We start from the raw sequence: 23,767 nt of genomic DNA on the forward strand, positions 1-23,767 counted from the left end.
CCCTCCATTTTGACTTACCGGGTTCTCCCGGAGGCCCAGACTCTCACCATTAGGCAGGGACGACCTCCTGCGGGTCGTGGGGGTTCGGTTAGGCGCGAGGCTTCCTGCAGGTCTCCCTTTAACAACCAGGACCTCACAGCAAGCCTGATCTTCATTTAATGTGCTTTTCCCTGCATTGATGACCCTGGACAGAGAGATATTTAAGAAATTCCATATATGAAACTATCATTTATGCACTATTCACATTGCAATGGCATAAGAATCTTTAAATTAATGTAAAAAATTAAATGTTTGTGTAAAAGAAATACAGAAATATAGTCTGGTACAGAACAAAAATGTTTAACAGACACGATATACTGTAGTTACAGTATGGTTATGTGGTATAGTATCATGTAGAATAGGTACTTTATTAAATTCAAATATCCAGCAGCTCCAAAACAAACATCCTTCCAAGAAATAAATACACTAATTGCATAATATTAAAAATAGGATTTGTAAACACATTTTTGAGGGAACTATATATAAGACATCAGTTGTCATCTTTGCTCAAATCACTTCAAGTACGTCCTTCTACCAGGACAAAAACAAATTTCAATAACAGCTGTGGTCTGTGACTGTGCCTTTAGCGCAGTCACATAGACATGAATGTTCTACATGTTTAATAGTCTCAAAGTTTCTTGCTCAGCACATGGCTGCAGATGTATGAGATGGAAGCTGTGTAGTCTGTCAACCCAGTGATGGTTTTTGGACTGTAAAACCATCCAAAAACACGATTTCTGTGAAACAGTTTACGTGACACCCATTTTGACAGCGAAACATTAAGAAATGACATCAACGAGTTCACTTTAAATACATATTTCAATTTAAGCCTTACACAAGCAGGCCAAAGGACAGCAAGACACATAAATACTGCATTATACAACACCTGGCAGATGGTGCGCTGCTGCTGCGAGCTGCTGTGTAGACATTGACAAGCACACGCTGCTTAACACCACTCCAGGCATTCTCATTTTAGCCACAGTGAAGTCTAGTCAAGTGAAGTGAAGTTGTCTACAGGGGGCTTTTCAAACTACGTGTATCATTTTTAAGATCAGACCACAAGAGAAAAAGAGCCAACATACGAAACTGGAATGTAAATTTATAAAAATTATGCCACTTTTTTTTCCCTTTAGCCCGAACCATAACAAAGACCCTTTAATATTTCCTACTATCCTTAAAAGCATTAAGCTATTTTGGATCTTATGTGTCCAAAGGGAAATTAGACCAAATAAATGACAAGCGATATGGCTACATGTTGATATGAGAGGCAGTCATGATTATTTCCCAAAGGAGAATCCTTTGTAAACAAACCATGAGAATGAACTTGCAAAGCAGTGATCCTCTGTCTCCAGCTAAGAAAACACTGAGCCATAAAACTGACAGGATATTTATAGGATATTATTATTGCTGACCTACACAGTGAGCTATTCACTGCTTCCCCACCCCAAAAAACACAATAAGAGCAATGTGTGTCAACGATACCAACAACCATTAGATGACATAGTCATGGGCCAGAACTCTTAATCTCTGAATTCAAGTTTTTTTAAGCCTATTGCCACAGGTCTGTAAAATCAAGAACCTAGCCATGCAGGTTGTAAAGAGTTCCTACTATAATAGGATGCCACCACGGCAAAAATACAATACAATACTACTTTATTTGTATAGCACATTTAAAAACCAGCAGTACACCAAAGTGCTTCACAGTAATACAATAAATTAGAGATAGGAACAATAACAATAATAATAAATACACCAGCAGGTGGAGAGCACTAATTAGCTGCAGCACAGTATAAATAAGTAAAAGAAAATACAAAAAAACTCGACTAAGAGGTTATTCAGCAATAAAGTAAAATGATTAAAAGTACATAAGGGAACATTTGCAGGAAACCGGCACTAAACGACTGAATCGATTCAGATGGACGAATAGCAGTAGGAAGATTATTCCAGAGGTTGGGTGCAGCTATGGCAAAAGCACGATCACCTCTGGTCTTCAGCCGTGACCTAGGTTGCACTAAGAGCAGTTGGCCCGTTGACCTCAGTGCTCTCCTAGGAGTGTACAAGCTGAGAAGTTCAGTAAGATAGCTAGGAACAATGTTATTTATAATTTTAAAGGTAAGCAACAGAATTTTAAAATCAATGCGGTATTTGATGGGAAGCCAATGCAAGTCAGCGAGGATGAGGGTGATAGGATCAAACCTGCCAGTTCCCGTTAAGAGGCGTGCTGCCGCATTTTGAACGAGCTGCAGTCTGCAGAGAAGGGTAGATTGGAGGCCAATATAGAGAGAGTTACAGTAGTCTAATCTGGAGACGATAAAGGCATAGATACGTTTCTCAAGATCCTTACAGGGTATGTAAGGCTTGGTCTTGGCAATTTGGTGTAGTTGGTAAAAGCTAGATTTAACTACAGTGGTACTTGTTTGTCAAGTTGAAAAGAACTGTCCAAGAGAATGCCCAGGTAGCTTACAGTAAGAAAGTCAGAAAGAAAGGTAGCAAACAGCCCAAGTGAACCTGTTAGGTTCTAGGAATATGGCTAGTGAAAACTACAATTTCCGTTTTGTCGTTTACAATTTCCAATTCATCCTGTTAAATTTCTTCCCTCCAAGATATTCTACAATGAGCTGTAAGTGTTATTAATACAAAGTGAAAGCACAGCAATCAGCCACGAAGTTACAGAGGACACGACACATGGTGTGTAAAAGTCACCAATGCTCTGAAGACTCCATGATTGGACTGTTCCAAACTTCCTCTGGCATTAACATCAGCACGCAAACGGTGCGCCAGGAGTTTCATGGCATGGATTTCCAAGGAGTTTGTATAGAAAGTGTATTGTATATTGTAGGTGTATTGCGTAGGGGGTTCAGAACTATTTTCCACACAGTGTAGATAGAGAGAGAGACAGAATTATCATTTTTTTATTAATGTAGGTGACTCAAAAAGTTTCACCATTAGTTTTTTACATTTTCCAGCTACTACACACCATTTTTCTCTGCACTTTGAATTTAAAAGGCATACAACAGACAGTTGGTAAATTAAGTTGTAGTTAAAAAAGAAATAGCTGAAGCAGCATTTTGCAATTGATCAGTTTTTAATGGCAACAGGTGAGTAACATGGCTGTGTATAAGAAGAGCATCTTAGAGAGGCAGTTACTCAAAAATGAAGATGAGCAGAAGTTACCCAAAAAGGTTCACCAGTCAAATTGTGGAATAGTTCCAGAACAATGTTCCTAAACAGAAAATCAAGACTACAGTACAATCTACAGTACATAATCACATCTCAGATTTAGAGAAATCTCTGTGCACAAGGGACAAGGGCAAAAAGTGGCACTCCATTAAAACGGGATCGATTCTATCATGAAAATCACTGCATGGGCCGAGCAACACTTTAAGAAGTCACTGTCTGTAAAAATAGTTCCCAGTGACATTCACAAATGCTGGCTGAAGCTATCACACGAAGAAAAAGGAGGGGATGCTAAACAGTGGTAAAAATGGCCCCGCCCCAACTTTTGAAATGCGCTGTTGCCATCAAATTTTTCCTTACAATCAAAATCACATTCACTCAGCGTTCACTCGCTTATCTTGGTTATCTCCAGCAACTCTATTCCCCTTCAGTCCGGCTTGCCCTACAATTTCAGAAGCACACCACTCGAAGGCCGCTAACTCCAACTCTTCATACACCATCATGCATGACTGAGGCCAAAGCACTGCGACGCCCGACGGTCAATTGACCTTGTAAAATACACATAATCACAAGATTAACAACAGTTGAGGTTCCAATCCTTTCATCTCTTATATGACAGGAAAAACCATCCACACCCGGAGGCATGAACTGTGTCCGAGAAGAGGGCTGTCATATTCACTTACTTCATTTCAGTTCTTCATATTAGAGACAATGTCATGGCCTTAATTATCCTGTCAGATGTGTGATCTACATAACTATATTCCTTCTTTGGTTTGAGGAACTTTTTTTTTTTTTGTCATTTTTTTTTCTTGTTAACATACATTTATTGTAGTTTTGTATCTATATAATTGGATACTGTAAAATTTTACATGTGTATTGTGGATGTAAAAGCCAAACTAGGGACAATGACTGGAAATTAGCAATAGCTATGAGCAGTAAGTCAGTTTCTTGTTTCAGTTAAGTTGTCACTATCAAATTGAAATTTCAGATAAATGGACCGATTCTTACATAGCCCCAGAGTACTCAAAGCGCTCTATACAACATGCCACATTCACCGAATCACACAAGCACTTTCTCTGAATTGAGTGCTTTCTAAGTACATTCACACACATTTATACTCCGACGGATGCATCGGAGAGCAACTTGGGGTTAGTATCTTGCCCAAAGATACTTGACACGTAGACTGGAGGAGCCAAGGATCGAACCACCAACCTTCCGATCAGTAGGTGACCTGCTCTACCTCCTGAACTACAGCCACCCCGATAAACGCACTGAGACTCAACTACCATATATACTGCCAGAAAACTAACACAGAATTTTGATATGTGATTTATCATTTAGTGCCATTTATTAAAGAGGACTTAATGTTCTTTGGAGTTTGTTTTTGCAGTTTGGGGATTTCCTAAAATCTATTTATCATTTTGTTTCAAAAAACATTTTTAATTTTAGAAATTCTTATTTTGAATTATCAACAACAAAGATTGGTTTTGGTTGCATTTCTAAATTGAAAATTAAAACAACAACAACAACAAAAAAGGTGATAACGAGACAACAAACAGAGAGAGACTTTGGACATAAATACACACAAGGGGTAACAAGAGAACAGGCCACAGGTGGGAACACAGATGATCTAAGGAGCTTCTCGGATGAGAGGTGAAACATCTTCAAGCAAGATGAAGATGTTTCATCTTCATCTTCAAACATCTTCAAGCGTCTGCACTTTTCTTTCCAAGCTCCTTACACTACAATGACCTGGATGAGTAAGAACTTTCACAGATGAAAACAGATGATACTAATCTAGAAAAATTAGACAAGGGAAGCAAAACTGAATATGTCACACAAAAGGCAGGAGACTATCAAAGCAACACCGGAAGTAAGATAAGCACGAAAACAAAGACTAAGACACACAGGCTTGACACTGGGACCGGGGAGGCAAAGAAACGAAACAGAGAGAGCACTCAGAAACTAGGGTTAAATAATGGTATAAAGAACATAAACGGTCTGAGGCTCAATTGTAACACTCATGATAACCTAAAAAATAACATTCAGGAACCAGACATTATCAGTCTATCTCCTCCTTTCAAAAAATACAAGTCCAGACAAAAACTCACAGAAGTGATGCCAAGTTATAGAAAAAAAACAAAACAAAACTAACCTTGAGGCAATGAACACATAATTATAGCTTTTCATGTTAGCTAATAGATGCTGAACATCAACCCACCTATTTCAATTCTTTGTGTTTTTCAAAGTTTTATAATGTTACTATAATGATTGTAGGGTATCCATGTATGCTCCATAATTTCTCCTAGACACTTTAATAAGTCTGTTACTTGTACATGTATGTTTTTATCTGTATGCAAGTTTAGCATTTTTTAGTGCAATGGCACATGTCTGTATATTTGCTACAGTGGGGGTGGGCAGTGAATTCTCCCAAGAGACAACATAAGAAACTGGCACTGTTAGCTGGGAGGAGGAGGAGGAGGAGAAGAAGAAGAAGAACAAGAAGAAGAACAAGAACACCTCAGTTTGGCTCGATGTTGATCCTGAGGAAAATGAATTGCACATTCCTGTGCTTTACTGAAACTCCCACATTATTTCTGCTGATTGTTATAAATATTCACACTTAGATTCAAACTAACTTAAAGGACAAATATTCCTATGTTATGCATGTTTGGGTAATTCTTTCTACTTTTGTGGTTATATGCTGTTACAGCTTCCTGTCACTTCTTCTGCAGAATAATATTATCATGATATCAGTCATGATAACTTGATTAAGGAAGTGCAACACGTGTTTTGTTCAACAGTTACTCATACTTAAGATACAGATTCATCAGGATTATGTCATTCCCACCTCTGAGCGATGTGTATAAGCAACATAAGCAAAAAACCATGTGCTGCACCATGTGACAGAGCAAGCACTGGGAAACACTGTATGTATGAAGTGCTGCTCATGCGCCTCCTCTCCACAGTTGGGACTGACATTTACTTTATGCATCTTCTTTCCCATGGGAATGATAAATTATGTAGGTTACCGGAAAGACAGTGCACTGATAATGCTTATCCACATTTACTATGCCACATGTTTGTGCTGCTTGAAAAAATGTTATCTTTTGTTACCTTGAAAATGTTAGCTGAACACACCCTAGCTGTCAAACACCTCGGAGCGCCCACTCTCTCACCTGTTAAAACAGATTTGATCATCTCACCGGCATGCCCTCACATATGAATGCCAGCAGACCTGTAGATAAAACATGCAGTGCACAGTGGTGGGACTAGTGTTTACCTTACAGACACGCATATTGATTGAGTATTGATTGTACTACTGAGGCTGCAGTGTCCACTGGGTCAGTGAGTGATTGAATGAGTGGGTGGAGGTCAACACAAGCATTTGGCCTCCCCAAAAAACAAATTTCAGTCATACTTTAGCAAATATTAGTAGGTAAGATTAACTGCCTTTACAAAAACCAAAAGCCAAAGTCTAAGAAATCTGTTTAATAAAGGTTAGAATCACCAGATTCCCCATAATACAATATTATCGTAATATTTCACTTAACATACAAAACTATTGCGATTTTTAACATTATGTGATATGCTGAGGATTGCAATGACATATCTTGTGATTTATCACTTTTTTCATGCTGCAAATTAAATCTCGAAGATAAAATTTTTCATTGACTCTTTTATCCAATAAGATAACCTTATCTTACTTAATTTATTTTATTTATGCTGCTCAATTAGGTTGTCAAGCAGAACAACACTGACACTAAAACCTGCCAAAATGTTGCAATAAGATGGAGTCAGTCTGCTGATTCAACTAGGTCATGTTGGCAGTTACAGGAAATGAAATGAAACTGTGATAAATCATCAAAAAAAAACATTACTTATATGCCTCTGTCTACATAGGAATTCACATTTGAAGGAAATTTACATTTAATCATTACATCATTTTTCAAGAACCTTCCTGTTTCGTACGAGTACAACCAGCTGGCAGCCAACTGAGTTGAGTTATGCTCACTTGCTCTGGATTTATAAATGGAACAGTAGTTATTTACAAACCTTTGACAATTTCTCTGAGAGTTATTGCAGACAGTTCAAGTCAGACTGCAACTGTTTGCAGAAAGGTTGCCTCCTATCTGGCGAACCGCGCAATCACCTTGCAATCAAAAGTGGTGATGAGTGTACAGCACCAATGGTTCAGGGCAAACAATATACACCTACAAAGATGTTGCTGTCCTAGTTTTACTTGTGTGACTAATTCAGAGCATTAGCTTGCTTTGAATTAGGAGGTCGTGTGTCCAGTGTTGGATGGTTTTTCACTTGATTTGATTTAATGTAAGTGCTTGGCTAACATTATCTCAGGATAGTGGCACATGAGATGTGCCCATAGTTTTCCTAGATTATTTTAACTTATTTAATAAAATATGGATATTTGGTGTCCCTGGATCAATACATATGCCATGCAATATATCATGATACTATATACTGATTTTTTTCCCCCACCCCTACAATTTAACACGATTGACCACTCTCTATCACACATAGAAACCTGGTATGGCTTGCTAACTTGCATACTAGCTGCAAAAGTAAACTCCCCTGTTGTTCTGCGAGTACATTTCTGTTAAATAAGCCATGGACTCATTCCTTTCTTCCATACTGTTCTTTATATTTTGACCACATAAAAGACTAACTGAGTCTTTTGAGAGCTAGATAAGCTTGATTAAGGTGAGAGCAAGAGAAACTCCCCTCAGCTTCTCAAGTCTGGGAAAGTCAAGCAACACATAGCATGACAGTGCTACACCCAAACAATAGAATGAACAAGCGAAACGTTAGTGGTCTTTGTGTTTAGGGGAAGAAAAAATAAAACACTGGGGAAGAGCTGCTGTAAGTGTTACCTTTCTGCAAAAGTGAGGCATGCGAGTGTGCTGCAAAGAGACAGTGACACAATTGGAGTGAGCAATACTCAGTGATCCATTCAAATGTTCGCGTTCACTGGAGCAGACAGTGCACCCACTCAGAGACAGTGCATCAGAATCCTCCTTGTGAAGGCGAACTGCTCATTCTTTCTCTGCTGGAAGCCACGAAATAACCCAGGATAACCTCAGAAAGCTCAGCAAGGACTACTCAGAAGAGCAGGAGCAAGAAGGAGAAAAATGAGGCTGAGCCAGCCTAAGCCCAATCTGACTTTTACTTTCCATCGCCAGTGGTCAAATGTTTCAATCAAACCTACAAGAGGGATTAAATATTCATAATATTAAAAAAAGCAAAAAGTGCAACAAACATGAGCCATTTGAGTAGAAAGAAAAAAACAAAAAAAGCAATAAATTTGGTCAGTACTATATGCTGGTATAGTACCTTCAAAGTCTTCATGTTTTTTGGTTTATCAAAGTGATCCATTGACTCCACTAATCCTTCTGAGTAGACCTGCAACGGATCACCACTTCTCAGATGGGCTCAGGTTTTCTCAGCTGGCAGTGATATTTCATGACAACAAAGCCTGCTGGTCAGCCAGCTGTTGACAAATCCCTGGTATGACGTATGTCTCGGTTTTGGTTGATTCTATGCCAAACTAACACACACACACACACACACACACTGCTGGCGGGAGTATCCGCTGGATGTGTTAAGCAGAACTGTTGAACTGATCCTGCAGAATTATGCATCTCATTTGAATATGTTGATTTTTATAGCCACAGAAACCTTGTGACACAATGATGATGAATAACAATGATCACAGTATCTACACAAAAATCTGAATTTTCATTTTAATGGAAACTTTGATCATAAAAATAGTCGATGGCTTCTAAAAACAAAAGCCAGTCCTAATCTGCTCTTTTATGTCTTGAGATTAAAAATTCACTATGGTAGTTTAGTAAAAATAAATAAATAAATAAATAAATAAATAAATAAATAAGGGCGACTCCCACAATTTCTCTGTACTTCTTAAATCTACATGAAGAGACAGCAGATAGCTCTCCTAGTATTGAAACAGTCAATTTATCAACTAGCTGATCAGCAAAAAGTAATAATAATAATAATAATAATAATAATAATAATAATGATCTGCTGTATTTAAGCAAGAAATGTTTTTTTTAATTCTCTTCTTCCAACTTCTAAAAATTCAGGATTTAGGAAGTAATGTTTTTACAAATAACCAGTATTAACAGATCACACTGAGCTCCTGGAAATGATTTGGATCATTTCCTGCTATAATTTAATGTTTTTACTGCATAAAGCAAGAGGAAACATTAACAAAAGATCAGGTCAACTGATAAGCCAAAGTGCTCTTTCAGGTCCTTGTCTCTATGCTGCTCAAGCAGCCGTGTCTTAAGAAAAGAGTGCTACAGCAAGAAAGCCTCGACTTGAGATGACATTCGCTTGCACTACTAAACTGGCTTCCTAGCAGGACTGCTAAACTGGAAATATTAGATTTCCATCCTGGTGCTCTTACTAAATGTAATCGATCAATAAGGAAAGAGAAACTTCTTTATAGAGAAACGGCATGAAGATAAGACTGAACTGGGGCGTGGGGCAGTCACGCACTGTAGGTGTAGGTTTAGGATTTTTAGGACAGGACACAACCTCACTGACTTTTTGTGGGACTGCATGAGTAGGAGGGACTGTGACTCTGCACTCTCAGGAAGCAGATAATAATGAGACATCCCCAGATTACTTGAGCTGTGTACATCAAATGTAAATGGAACATAGTGATGAAGTAATTATTTTTAAGCATGTAAATCTCAATGACTCATTTGTTTCCTCTCCAGTGTGTAGGCTTTAGAAACAGGTTGAATAATTCACCATGTATTTTATCATGTTCCGCCATTTTAATTCAGCTGTGTTCCTTGCTGACCAAACGCCAAGCCAGAAATTGGCTTTTTATGACTCCAGCAGCTGCACTAAGCGCTGTTTATAACACAGTACGTCCATTAAGAATACATTGCAGTTTGTATTGCACTTTACTGCAGCCTTGGAAGGAAGATTCGTGAGAGCCAAATGTATGCCTAAACAGAAGATGTGATATCAATAATACAGCAGATGATCTCAGGTCCAGTTGCAATTTTGGTCTCAAGTTATCATGTAAGAGGATCACGGGAGTGTAACATAAGCTACATTCGAGGTAATTCCCCAGCTTTAAACAGATTAACTGAGAAAAACTATTGAAATGAGATTTTTCACACAGGGAACGAGTGAACCGAGTACAAAGATGAACCTGGAGACAGTTATTCAGATCCTATCTGTGAGTGCACTGCTTATCTCATACAATATCAAAGGCCTGTGACCTTGTGTTATCCAGCTTAACTGGCCTCGTTATAACCTGCTTTATGGTATCTTTCCCTTTTCTACACCATTTGAAAAATAAAGCATTCTTATCTGGTTACAGGGGAGAGATCACAACGACCTTCAGCTTGGTGGAGGTATTTTTATGTCTTGGAAATACAGGAAACCTTGATGTTTATAATAATATTTGGCATGGTGCATTATAGAGCCATCAGCTGTACTTGAACCTGTTTATCATCTGAAACATATGTGAAGTAGATCATAATAAGTAGAAGAATAAAGAGAGGGGCTTGTGTTTTCTGTTTACGCCTGTGTGAGTGCTCTCAGTGGTCCAGGAAGACCGCGCTCACTTCCAAAGGATGCTGCGTGGAAGAAAAGATGGACGCATACAGGTTATACTCACTCTGCGTAGCCGGTGGACCACGGCAGCCGCTTGGTCTCCTTCAGGATGAGGATCGGTCTTGCGATGTGATCCGCCGAACACTCGATCTCGTCTGGCGACAGTCCCAGGAAGTCCGGTCGGGTGTACGGGAATTTCAGCGGCAGATCCGAGCCGCTGGGATGGTCTCCGTTGGAGCCACCGGCCATCATACCTCCCATGAAATTGGCTACCGCCGACTTCACCCGCGTGAGCATGGTCCTGCTGCGGCGTGGGTCCAGGCAATGCGATTGCGTGAATGCCACCCCACCCCACACGCACCCCCCTCTTCCAGTCTCCCTGGCAGATCCCCGCACGGCGACGCAGATTCGCGGCGTGGAAGAAAGCAAAACACTCAGGATCCGCGGAAAGTCATTCGGCACAGCGATCCCTCTGCGAACACGGAAATAAAAGCTGAACAGGCTCTCTCTCACACACACACACAGAGCCAGACTGAGCTGCACAGCAGTCATGTGACAAACCGGTTGCTGCTGGTGGATTTGGTCGCTGGTAGCCTATCTCAGTGAGCCGCTTACTGTTGACAGTGCTGGAGGTCAAAGGTGCGTAATCCCGATGTGACGATTACCTCCCGAACAAGGTGCAACACAAGGCTTTGTAGCCTGAGAAAAAGGCGGTGACCCAAATACATACATATACATATAAATGGAGCCACACTGACTGAACAACACACAGTACAATAAACCAGCCGTGAGGGTTTCAGTGACTCTTTTATGGACATCTGCAGTCGTCTAGTCTTTGTTTTTTCTTGACAAGGTGTGGTGCCACAGCTGTGTTGAAAAAATTAAAACCAGCTGTTTTGTTTCCATCTTTCTACAATTTTCTTTATCAAAAGATTGGAAATACAGTCATTGGGGAAAAATGTGGTTATCAAAGGTCAAAGCCTACAACAGATCAAAGTTGTAGGCTATAACACAGGCACACAAATCAAGGCTACATGTGTAATATTCTTTTATCAAAAAGGCAGTTTTGTACTTTGAAGCGAATGTCCACAAGAAAGGGGTCCAGTCAACACAAATATGCAGTAAAAACCAGAACTGTTGTTTTAAATATGGCACTTACTGGGAGCCTTTCAGTGTCTAGTGGCATATTGCATTACCACCTTCTGATTACATTTTTCTTTCTCTTCCAAGAGTCACTGCAAATCTTACTGACTGGGCATTAAGCCAACCCAGCAGGATGTCTGTCTAGAATTTATGGACTTACTCTGTCAACAAAGCTCCATTTTGGAGAAGTGAACCCTACTAAATGATATGTCATAAGTGAACCGCAGTCTGCAGAGCGACCAAACCACAGAATCGTACTCAGCTGTTTCTTCAGTGCTGAAAGGTGAGGGCGTTGCAACAAAATGACTTCAAATGATCTGCTCATGATCCATATTCAATCCCAAAAGTTTACTGAGGAAACAAAAAGCCGTGTGGACACAGTCAGTTCTTTCAGCTTCGGTTTACTGAGCACAGACATGCCTTCAAATAGAAGTGTGAGCATTTCACGTCGGAGTCCCAAAATCCCCAGCCAAACTGACATATGCCATTATTTCTAGCCTTTACCTTCACTTTAAATGCAAATGGCAAAATCTGCTCTTAATCACTTCATCACCTATTATCTAAGTCATGCTCTTTATAATAAAATTCCACTCATTTGACAAACACTAATGTGGTTTGGGTTTCTTGTCAAGACACCAGAGGAACTTATTTTGTTACATAAGTGCAAAAGTTTGCTTCAACCTACCAGCATCCAAACTCAAACACCCGTGTCATCCAGTGCTGTAGGAAAGAAATTTGATTAAACTTACAGTTAACCTGCATATTTTTTTTCTTTTTTAAACAGAATGGTCCTCTTTCAGCACAAAACTAAAACTAGGTGTGGACGCAGGGCCGCTTTGTAAAACAGGTTCCAGTTCCCCAATCTCTTCACTGGTTTCACTGTGGCAACTGTATAGTTGCTTTCTGTTTTATTTTGAAAACCACTATGAAAGATATTTTTTTAACACTGTGCTTGTGATGTACAGTTTCTGTGTGGAGTTTGCATGTTCTTCTGGTCGGCGTGACTTTCTCTCATAGTATAAAGACATGTGATTTAGTAAGGGTTGGGTTAACTGGTAGTTCTGCAAATACAGCAGGATCGGTATTGCCGAAACCAACACAGATATTTTTAACCCAGGAAGGCAGCTCATATAGGACAGAGCAATGTGTCATGATTTATGCAATTTATGAGCTTTATGAGATAAATCATCAGTTTGCCAATTCTCAATTCAGATTGTTGTGATTTTTACTTTCCACAATAATTGGTTACCTACCTTTCAGCTTTATTTTGAAACTGCTTCTTTTTTGTTGTTGTTTGGAGACCTGGAATGCAAATGTGCCTGTCTCTGCTGCACTTTGGGTCAAAAATGTGCTACAGACTAGAAATAAAATAGACACAAAAAGCTTCGGACATTTTTTATAGTGCATGTTAAAAATGGAGTGCATGATTTTATTTTTTTTAATTTTTTTGATGGGAGTGATTTTTTTTCTTGAGAATCCTGTAAAATACAGCATGAACTCTTATGGTTTATATTGAGGAACACTCAGACACATTATCTCTTAAATCTTGCGGGCCAATTAAAATCGTGAGCACGCTTATTATACAGAATGTCTCCAGTGAAAATGAGTAAAGTCTGATGAAAGTGAAGTTGGGAATTTGGCAGACTATAGTAAATCAATAATTCATGAGCTTGCCAGCAAAGAGTTCTACTGACCTAATTACACAGGAAAAGCAACAGTCTGTGAGCAGGATGCAGAAGATGATATACTCTACCTGCGACTGGATTTTCAATCAGGGATAGCTGGTAAAAAATTAACCAGAACAATGAGTGTGGCTCTTGTCTTTTCTGTGCTAATTATCTTTGTGCATGTTGTCAGTTTATGGGGTATAAACTGACAACATGCACAAAGATAAGCTCATTTCCCAGGAGACCTCACATACATTCTTTTGAAGTGATAAACTATTCAAAGCTTCCAAATGACAACAATTATTTAATGGAAACCATGTGTTCAGCATGCGCACTTTTTAGCAACAGCTGAGGCAGACATTCGTTCATTTGATCTGTTGGTGCACAAGATGAAAAGTGAAGCATCACCAAAGTCATTAAGACTTCATCTGTGAAACATCTATGCAGTCTTAAGGCAGTTTATCTCATTGTTATTTTAACTTGATGCACTGTAGTATCAAAACAGGGCCCCACCTTGCTTGCCTTTCGTGAAATAAACTAATTATGTGTTTCACTAACGCATTTATAGTCAAATTCTGAAGACTTGTTACTGTTTCATCTTCACAGAATGTGCCATTGTGGTTCATGGAGGAGTGTACAGCCTTTATCATTTTCTAGGAAGATGGGAAATAGTTGCAGTGATTTATTACAGTATGTAAGGAAAAACAGTTTGTACACTTCTAAGAAGCTTGAAAGTCAATATTTGGTATGATTGTCCTTTATATTTCAACATGTTTTGGCTCTCTTTTGCTTCTGTTCTCTATCAAGATTAACCCACACTGCTTCAGTTATGTTGACATCTGAGCTCTGGGGAGGCCAATCCATGACCGATAATTTTCCTTGTGTGCTTTTCTATTTCTATTTCTATATCAGCAGTGTGTTTGAAATTGTTGTTGCGCTAAAAAAATAAAGCTGTGGCCAATCAGGTGTTTTCCAGACGGTACTGGTCAAATAAAATCTGATGGTTTTTTCTGCATTCACAAATCTATCAATGTCATTTTCTTTTCTTTTTTTAACTGAATGTGTGGAGTAATTTAAAATAAAAATAAATAAATTAAATCTCATCTGGACTCCAATGTAAGTCTTAACTTTATGTTGTGGTTTTTGAACCATGTTGAATGTTGTTATCTGGCAGATTAAGACCTCCACAGGTTGAGATGCAGCATCAAATCATGACAGAGCCTCCACCGTGTTTTACACATGGCTGTAGTTGTGTTTGAATGATATGTTAAATATGTATGATGTGCAAACTGATATGTTTAGATCCACCACTCCATGAAATCCGTTTCCACTGATTTTCAGTCACATTAATGTGTAATCGGTCATACCTTGCCCCCCCCTTCCTTCCTTCTAGAGCTGGGCGATATGAGATTTTTTCATATCACGATATGTTTTTTTCATTTCAGGCGATAACGATATCTATCACGATATAAGCCAAATAACTATATTTGTAAGATTTAAATGTGCCGTTGCTCACAAGTAAAATGTGAAATAATCAGCAGCTTGTTTTTATTTAAATATTTATTTCCCATAATAAGTTCAACAGGGTAGATGTACTTAAGGAACATGAGACTTTTTCAGATAAATAAAGGCAAATATTGCAAACTACACAAAAGGCAGCCGCTAAAGCGTTTAAGTTTCAAAATAGAACAAACAAACAGACTAAATTGTCAATTCCACTTAGAAACAAAATATTAATTCTAAAAATAAATCTTAGTTTGTTTTACAGAAGAACAGACAAAACTGACTAACTTTTGTCAATATCAAATAAACTGAGAACTAAAAGGAAATTCTCAATCTCTCCTTGTTGTATAGCTTAGCTTTTCAAACAGTTTTAACAGTTACTTTAGTCTGACAAAAGCCGAATGACGAATTAGCGCTTCCAGTCAGAGACTGAGGCTACGTCCACACGTACACGGGTATTTTTGAAAACGGAGATTTTCCGTTTTCGTTTTAAAAAATAATCCCGTCCACACATAAAGGCAGAAATGAAGGAAAACGCTGCTATGAACATGCCAAAGCAGCAGGTGGCGCTAGATTCCTAACCGTGCAGAAATGTTGGCCAATCAGAAGTCTAGAAGCCTCGGTGGGAAAAAGTAAACAAAGCTGGGGCATAGAAGCAGAACCGAGTCGTATGTGTGGAGGGACAGTAACTGTGTGTATATGTAAGCATTTAAACACTGCAGAGAGTAGAATTAACAGTATTGTAGAAATTCATTTCACCGAAACAATAACGTGGCGCACAGTGTGACGTCAAAAAATGCGCACACCTTTGACGCTGCGTTTTCTCCGTTTTTCTAGTCCACACGTAAATGCAAAAACGGAGTTTTTAAAAATCTTCGTTTTCAGTGACCAAAAACGCCGTTTACGTGTGGACGAAAGGTGCAAACGCATAGAAAAATCTGCGTTTTCAAAAATACCCGGGTACGTGTGGACGTAGCGCATGCACCAGTTTATTGTATTTCCAGACTTGCTTTCGGCACAATTTACAGTGCACGCTACTCTGTTTTTTGTCAGACTTGAAATAGCCGAAATACCTTCACACTACGGAACTTCTATGGCTCTTCCGTTCGACAATCTCTCCGGCATTGGAACCATCATCTGTTTTCTCTTCGGTAACCTTCGGTCACGCTCGGTTGATTTTTCTAGTCGGCACACTCATTTCCTCCATTACCCGGGTGGTACGGTGGCTGGCTGCTTCCCAAAAAAATACACGTGCAGCTTGGCACTTGTGCTGTACGTAACAAGTCACGTGACGTGACGCTGCGGCTGTGATTGGTTCGGCTCTGCGCTACGTAATTTGGATTGGCTGTTATTTATTTATTTTTTTTTAAAAAAAAGAGGACAAGAGCGGCGAGGTCTATCGCGATAGTTTAATTTTTCTATCGAGAAAAAGTTATATCGCGATACATATCGTTATCGTTCTATCGCCCAGCTCTACTTCCTTCCTTAAGGAACTGCCTCTTGACAGTCAGCTTTCCACTGCGCCCATTTCTTATCAGGCTTCAGTGAACAATAGATGAATCAACTAAAGGATCAGATGAATCTCGCAGGTCTTTTTTGCTGGATTTTATCTGTCTTAAGTACGATTTTTCAGATGTTTGCCTGCAACAGAGATTTTACGCCTGTCATGATTTCTTTTGTCCTCCACTTGTCTAGTTTCTTCAAAATTTTAACCACACACTGCACATCATGTCAAGACATGCCGAGTTTACAGTAAATTGCTCTTTGGGAATCACCTTGTTGACTATTTTATGCCTGTCAAACTGTTATCTTTGGCGTTTTCATATATTTAACAAAAGAAATCGGAACAAACTCAGTTTTGTGACAGGCTGCTACAAAGTGCCTAAAGATACAAATTGAAAATTGGTTCTTTGCCAAGTTGTGTGTGGACATGTAGCTTGTTTATGCATGTCTTGAACTATTGCTCAAGATCTCCTTAAACAAAAGAAAAGTCTGGCTTGGAAGAAAAATATGACGAAAGGAAGGCTGGTTCAAGACCTTTGCATAGCACTCATTTTCCAGTTAAAGGGGTTGATTTGTCTGCAGAGAGACATCTTTAAGGCCTTATCTTGTAACATCAGTAGCTGACCTTACTAATAATCTTGTGGCCTTATGGGAGCAAAAATTCCTACTGCCAAAAGCAATAATGGAAACCACATCCAGAAGAGGGAAGGCTGCATAGTCCACAGATTTGAGATGAAATGTGTATCATATTGGTGCAAACCTCAGCTGATCCCCCAGAATAAAGCGTCATCAGAAAAAGTTCTTTTTGAATCCTGAAGCCAGAAGAGATGCAAGCAATAAAATCAACCGTATATCTCTCCCCTTGCTACATTGCATAATTTGCAATATTTATCCAGTGACTATTTGAAAACTACAGTTTTCAAATAATCTGTTAAGCGTTTCTCTTTGCTCTGTCTTCAGCTCCTTGTTATTCCTCCCAGGATAATGATGGTGATGGCAGGGTCAGGATAGCTTGAAGAATCTGTTTGCATTTCTGTAATCAGTCTGCTACTTGAACTGATGACTGACTCACAGATGGATAGAGATGGCACACATGCATACTTGCAGCATGGGGTAATGTGGAGACAGGAAACTCACATATAAGCATGGATCACGGCAAAGGCTTTTGTTAATCTGCAAAGTCAGCAATGAGTAAAATCTAATTTTGAAGTCAGGATAAAATAATTATTTTCAGATCCTGACTGTAATATTTGAGATCAGAATCAGTTAGGGCTGGATAAGGTGACCTTGAAGCATCACTTTTTTTTATGCTGCATAGGCTGCTGTAGGACTGTCTGTGACGCACTAAGCATTTCTTCGATGCACCTCGTTTCACTCCAGGTGTTTCTGTAACACCGCTGTATGCAATTTTCTTCCTGTGTTTTGTCTCCATCTCCCTCTGCTCTCCTTTTGTTTCCCCTCACCCCCAACTGGTCGCAGCAGATGGCTGCCCCTCCCCGAACCTGTTTTTTCTTGAGGTTTCTTCCTGTTGAAAGGGATTGTTTTTTCCACTACCGATTTTGCAGTTTAGGCTACATCATATTAAGAACATATGCAAACATATCAGTTCCTGTTGAAAGGAAGGCATTTTCCATTGCTTATTGTGATTTTATCACCAATATCATTCGTTCTGTACCTTGCTGCATATTGGGACAACTGTTGTTGTGATTTGGAGCAATGTAAATAAAACTGAATGGAAAAATGATAAACTACTACTAGTGGTAATTAGTGTTATTGCTACCAATAGAATGCAAGACCAAGCCAAAAATAAAGATTCTTTCCTCCGTTTCCTTTCCATTTTATTGCAAACATACAAACCCAATTTTAAGAATGCTGAGATGGCAGCAACATATCTCAAAAGCACGGGGATGAGAACAAAAAAAAACAAACAAACAAAAAAAAAACCTAAAGAAGTGGTACTAACAAGAAACAGCTGGAGGAACACTTTGTAACCAATTAAACTAAGTTAACTGGCAACAGGACCGTAACATGACTGTGTATAAAAAGCATCTCAGAGAGGAAGACTTTCTCAGAATTCGAGATGGGCAGAGGTTCAGTCTGCAATTTTGCAAACCAATTTCAGAATCATGGTCCTCAATGTGAAATTGCAAAGACTTTGAATATCTGGTCATCAACGTCACACAGCATCAGCGTTCTGAGGTTCTGTTGAAATCTGTGTGCGAGGGAGAAGGCCAAAGTCATTATTGGATCCCTATGAGCTGAGGGCCATCAGAGAACACTGCATTAAAGACAGACGTGATTCTGACATGAAATCATGGCATGGGCTCAGGAGGTTAAAGCTCTGTCATGTAAAGAAGAAGCCAATATGTGAAAGTGACTTGCATCTCTGATGGTACATTAATGAAATTGAATTGGGAGCTTGCACATCTGGAAAGGTAGCATTAATACTTTAGAGGTTTAAGAGCAACATGTAGGCCCATCCATGGAATGTTGTTTTAGGGAATGACTTTCCATATCCAAGCAAGAAACTGTTCAACTCTGTCCATTTCAAAAATGACAAAAATGAAAGACCCAGGACCAGCTAGAATCCTAAGACAAAGAGGCACAGGGAACATGGCCCTGTCCCAACTCTGAGAGGTATTACTGCCATCAAATTCTAAACAAGTTAATATTTTTCTTAAGGTAGGTCAATTTTCTCAGTTTAATCTGCCAGATAACAACATTAAACATACTTCAACATGGCTCCAAAACCACAACATTAAGTTAAGATTTACACTGGAGTCCACATAAGGTTTTACGTATTTTTTATTTTAAATTACTCCACACCTTTAGTTTAAAAAAAAAAAAAAAAGAAGAAAAGAAAAGAAAAAGAAAGAAAAGACAAGGCAAGTGGTGACATCTCCCCTAGCCAGCCTTACTTTATCCACTCTGTAGACAGTTGGCAATTAAATCTTGGCAACACCCAGAGACTCTTTCACGAGTACAAGCTGAAGAGGACTTAAACAGTTCCCGTCAAAAGGGTCACTCCAAGAGCCCCAAATAGAACTTCTGGACTCGCCCAAATTTGAAAACCACTGGGGAAAGCAAGCCATCACATGTGCTTTCCAACAGGGAAAAGGTACTTATTTGTTAAAATTCTAATGAAACAATAAGCAACCCTGCACAGAATACTCAGTTGCTAAAGTGCATCATGCAGAGCAAAAACCCCATTTTAAGTGCACCATGCCAAATATACATGGATACTCCAACATGAGTATGCCACAAGTTGCAATAATGGACAATCGTAACATCATGAGCACAAGAACCACAAACTGAAAGGATTAAACAAACAAAATTACTACCACACAACCAAAAAGAACCACTAATCCCAACCAGAAGGGATCTTTTGTCCCCACAAAACACAGTCACATACAAAATAACCCCATAACACAACAAGTTGCTGTTCACAAATGAGAATTATACCCACATAATTATCACAAGGTCGGCTCAGCACCGCAGTTAATGCCGTCACGTGGCCAGCAACATTCACAAGTCATCCACCACAAGTAGGCCGACATCGCCACAACACTGAAGGTCACTGCACAAAACACTCACCTTCTCATTAGTCATCCATAAACACTGCTGCAGATGTACGCGCGCACGCTTACCTGACACAGCCAGAGGGCCATAACTAGTAAGGGATCTCAAACGGTTCAATTCAGTGTTACTGGTTTAACACACCAAAACAGCTTCTTCCCCAAACACTGCTGACCTCAGTCCAACAGTAACTATGAAGAAACCACCATGTGCAATATTCTTCTGCCTAATTCCACGTCCTACCCATCAGGACATAGCTCCTAATGTCTTATAATATGTAGATTACACACGTTCAGTTTAAGTGTGCAATATTCTTACATCCCAGTGTTACTAGATGGGTAGGCATGGTATAAATGTTTAAACATTTTAATTCACATCAGGAAATTTTATTTAAATAGTGTATGTCATATTAAGGGCGACCGTGGCTCAGGGGGTTGGGAATCGCATCTGTAACTGGAAGGTCGCCGGTTCGATCCCCGGGCTCTCTGTCCTGGTCGTTGTGTCCTTGGGCAAGACACTTTACCCTACTCGCCTACTGGTGTTGGCCAGAGGGGCCGATGGCGCGATATGGCAGCCTCGCTTCTATCAGTCTGCCCCAGGGCAGCTGTGGCTACAACTGTAGCTTGCCTCCACCAGTGTATGAATGTGAGAGTGAATGAATAGTGGCATTGTAAAGCGCTTTGGGTGCCTTGAAAAGTGCTATATAAATCCAATCCATTATTATAATAATATTTCAGTATGTTTATGTTATTTTAGATTATTGCATCACACAAGGGAGTATTGCTTTAATTTTGCTCTGCTTGCATAATGGCAAAGCATCTTGAATCTTGAACTTTGAGCAACTTTCAGCATAACACAAAGAAAACTGTGCATACCTGGTTTTCAGTAGCGTGCCAGCCCTAAGGCACGTTTCAATGCTAAACTCAAACAGACCCATCACAGATGTCATTCACTCCAAACTCCAAAGTATAACCACCACCTGAGGCAAGCTCCAAACACAAACTAAAACAAAACAAAATAAGAAACAAGTACTTCAGCGGAAGGGCAGCACAGACACCCAGCTGAAACTCTAAAGACAGTCTGCTCAGTCGCAGTGAACGCCTTAAATAAACCATCACTCACCCCACCAAGACAACTGCTGATATTTAATCTCTTCTAAAGACTATTGATTGAGTTATGACCCTGCAGGAAAGCTACAAAATAAAGGAGAGTTTGTTGGAACATAAATGTTATTTTAAATCCTGTAATAACCCCAACTAAAAACAGCCCACACAGCATGAAGGCAAAAAGAAAAACCCTCAAATTTGCCTCAGGCATGCCTTTATCCACACTACGACAGGTGTAGACAATTGACAATTAAGCCATGGCAACCACTAGAGACTCTTGAACTTTCAACAGATAAACAATTACAATGGGCTCTTAACAGAAAGTGTACAAACAATAATCCAAAAAGATGAACCAAGTACTATAGTAGGCCTGCAGATAGGGAACAAAAACTGTAACAAACACAAGCAGAAAGACAGGACTGTTTATACAGAGTGCTGGTGAGGGAATGACTAATGATGTTACGTCCCATAATTAGTAACAACATACAGGTAAAGCGGTGGTACGGTGGTTAGCACTGTTGCCTCACAGCACAAAGGTCCTGAGTTTGCGTGGGATCCTCCCAGGTACTCCAGCTTCCTTCCACAGTCCAAAGACATGCACTTAGTGGGGATAGGGTAATTAGAAACTCAGCACGGTTGTCTTTATGTGTTAACTGGAGGTAACCAGAAGGCAGATACTAAATGCAAACACTCACGTTAATACAGAGAGGAAAACAATGGAACAGAGAGAAAACAAAACATATGAGGAATCTAAACAGAGAATCATATAAACAGGTATCCATAACTCGGGAAAAACTAGACAGGAACCAAAGATGATATAGTATATTAAGAAAAGAATTCAAAGTACTAAGATAACAACCAAAACAGAAACTAACAGAGTCTAAAGCTCAGACTTTGGAGAAATGGAATAAAAGCTTCCAGGCTGTGTGTCATTCCAAGCTGTATTCTAATGTTTCACTTTAGTTTTGTTCCATATTGGATGAAATCTTGATTTCAAAATTTGTGTGTTACTAGTTTTTATGTTAACAACCGACATCCCAAACCCTTTAATATTTTTCTTTTTTTTTTACATATCTTTGCGAAGTCTCTACATAAATGTAAAATGCACCCTGTTAGTGAAGCTAATTAATTCTGTGTGTACCCTGTTGTTTTATTCTCTGACCAGTAGATGTCACCAGCTTACTGAAAAATGTGCGAGGGAGTTCCTTTGGCTTTTATTTTATGAAAACCACATATCACATGGCATGTCTGGCTGCATGCTGTTATTGTGCTTTCCTTACTAAAATACTGGAACGTATACGTTTTTTATGTGATACAAAGAGGGGACTAATATCACACCAGCCTCAGACTAGAAGAGATGAATGTGTGTTATTTATGGCAGTTATTGGACCCAAATTCTTTTCCCATCCCTGCAGTCACAAAGATAAGCTCGGGGTGGTCAGATTCCCCACAGGGTGAGCCTGGACTGAGCGGGCTGGGTCTGTGTGTGTTACTGCCTTTTTTCACTCTTTGCTGAACAACATCTCCCCCATGCAGAGTTAACTGGAGAGACTGTCAAAAGAAAAAGAAGAAAAAGTCTGGGTTGCTGTTGTTTTTGGAGAGGTGTTAGGAACATATTCAGTGACTGTGCCATATCAGTGTTTAGTAATTAAGAATGACATCACATTAAAAAAAAACAACAACTCTCTTGCTTTAGTGTGCCAGAAAGATAATTTGTAGCCTCTAGCTAAATCTCATGTTACTCTGTGTGTAAACATATAAATAAACACATACAAGCAGAGGACATAATGTGAAATGGTGCTTTTTATTGCTTTATAAATACACGTCAATTACAATTGAAAAAACTCTTTGACATGTGACTTACAACTAAATGGATCATGTTTTTTTCACTACTGATTTTGCAGTTTAGGCTACATCATATTAAGAAAATATGAAAACATATCAGTTGCATTTATTTCATACACTAATATTTGTATTCTATGTATTACACCATATTAATGGCAACTCATAACAACACATTGCTACGTTTTACCATAAAATTGTGCCCCAGGGATTGGTGCAATATCCCATAACAGTCATAATAAAACCTTAACTGTTTTTCTTTTTGTACATTTAGTGGAACAAACTGGTAGCCAGATGACCCACTGACATCATAATGCTGATGAGTCAATGTTTTAAAAGGGATGTGGCTTTAATGACACCATAAAATCAAATTTATGCAAAAATAACACGCTTGACGGGGCATGTGGTTTTATTGTATGTGACTAGCAGAAGTGGAGTTTTTAACCCCTCGTCTTACTATAAATCACTAGTTTAATAGGTCCAGGCATGAGAGTGAACAAAATACACGGACAAGATATTTACTTTCCTGCTGGCAGACTCAGGTACTCATCCAGACTGACTAACACAGGGCTGAACAATCCTGATCATGAAGGA

General features: G+C 39.2%; 1 protein-coding gene and 1 long non-coding RNA gene across 3 annotated transcripts in view; both read right to left on the reverse strand.

Annotated features, from left to right (window-relative positions):
* Window positions 1–11,645, reverse strand: part of ppm1h (protein phosphatase, Mg2+/Mn2+ dependent, 1H) — a 37,024-nt gene extending 25,379 nt beyond the window's left edge. Inside the window, exons 1-3 of one of the 2 annotated variants that reach the window (XM_014335334.2) lie at window positions 11,395–11,645; window positions 10,898–11,305; window positions 19–184 (exon numbers count right to left, since the gene is read on the reverse strand). In XM_014335334.2, coding sequence (XP_014190820.1) covers window positions 19–184; window positions 10,898–11,130 — 399 coding nt within the window. In that variant the 5' untranslated portion in view covers window positions 11,131–11,305; window positions 11,395–11,645. The other variant, XM_005927843.2, reaches the window with a different exon arrangement.
* A 6,839-nt stretch (window positions 11,646–18,484) lies between these two features.
* LOC102297194 lies at window positions 18,485–21,490 on the reverse strand. Its single transcript, XR_316142.2, has 3 exons — window positions 21,348–21,490; window positions 21,101–21,227; window positions 18,485–18,861 (listed from the first exon to the last, which is right to left on the reverse strand). It is a non-coding gene; the product is annotated as an uncharacterized LOC102297194 (long non-coding RNA).
* Between the last annotated feature and the right edge of the window lie 2,277 nt (window positions 21,491–23,767).

The sequence above is a fragment of the Haplochromis burtoni genome, unplaced genomic scaffold, assembly GCF_018398535.1.
Source record: "Haplochromis burtoni strain Fernald_Lab_line unplaced genomic scaffold, NCSU_Asbu1 Contig_104, whole genome shotgun sequence".
Classification (NCBI taxonomy): Eukaryota; Metazoa; Chordata; class Actinopteri; order Cichliformes; family Cichlidae; genus Haplochromis; species Haplochromis burtoni.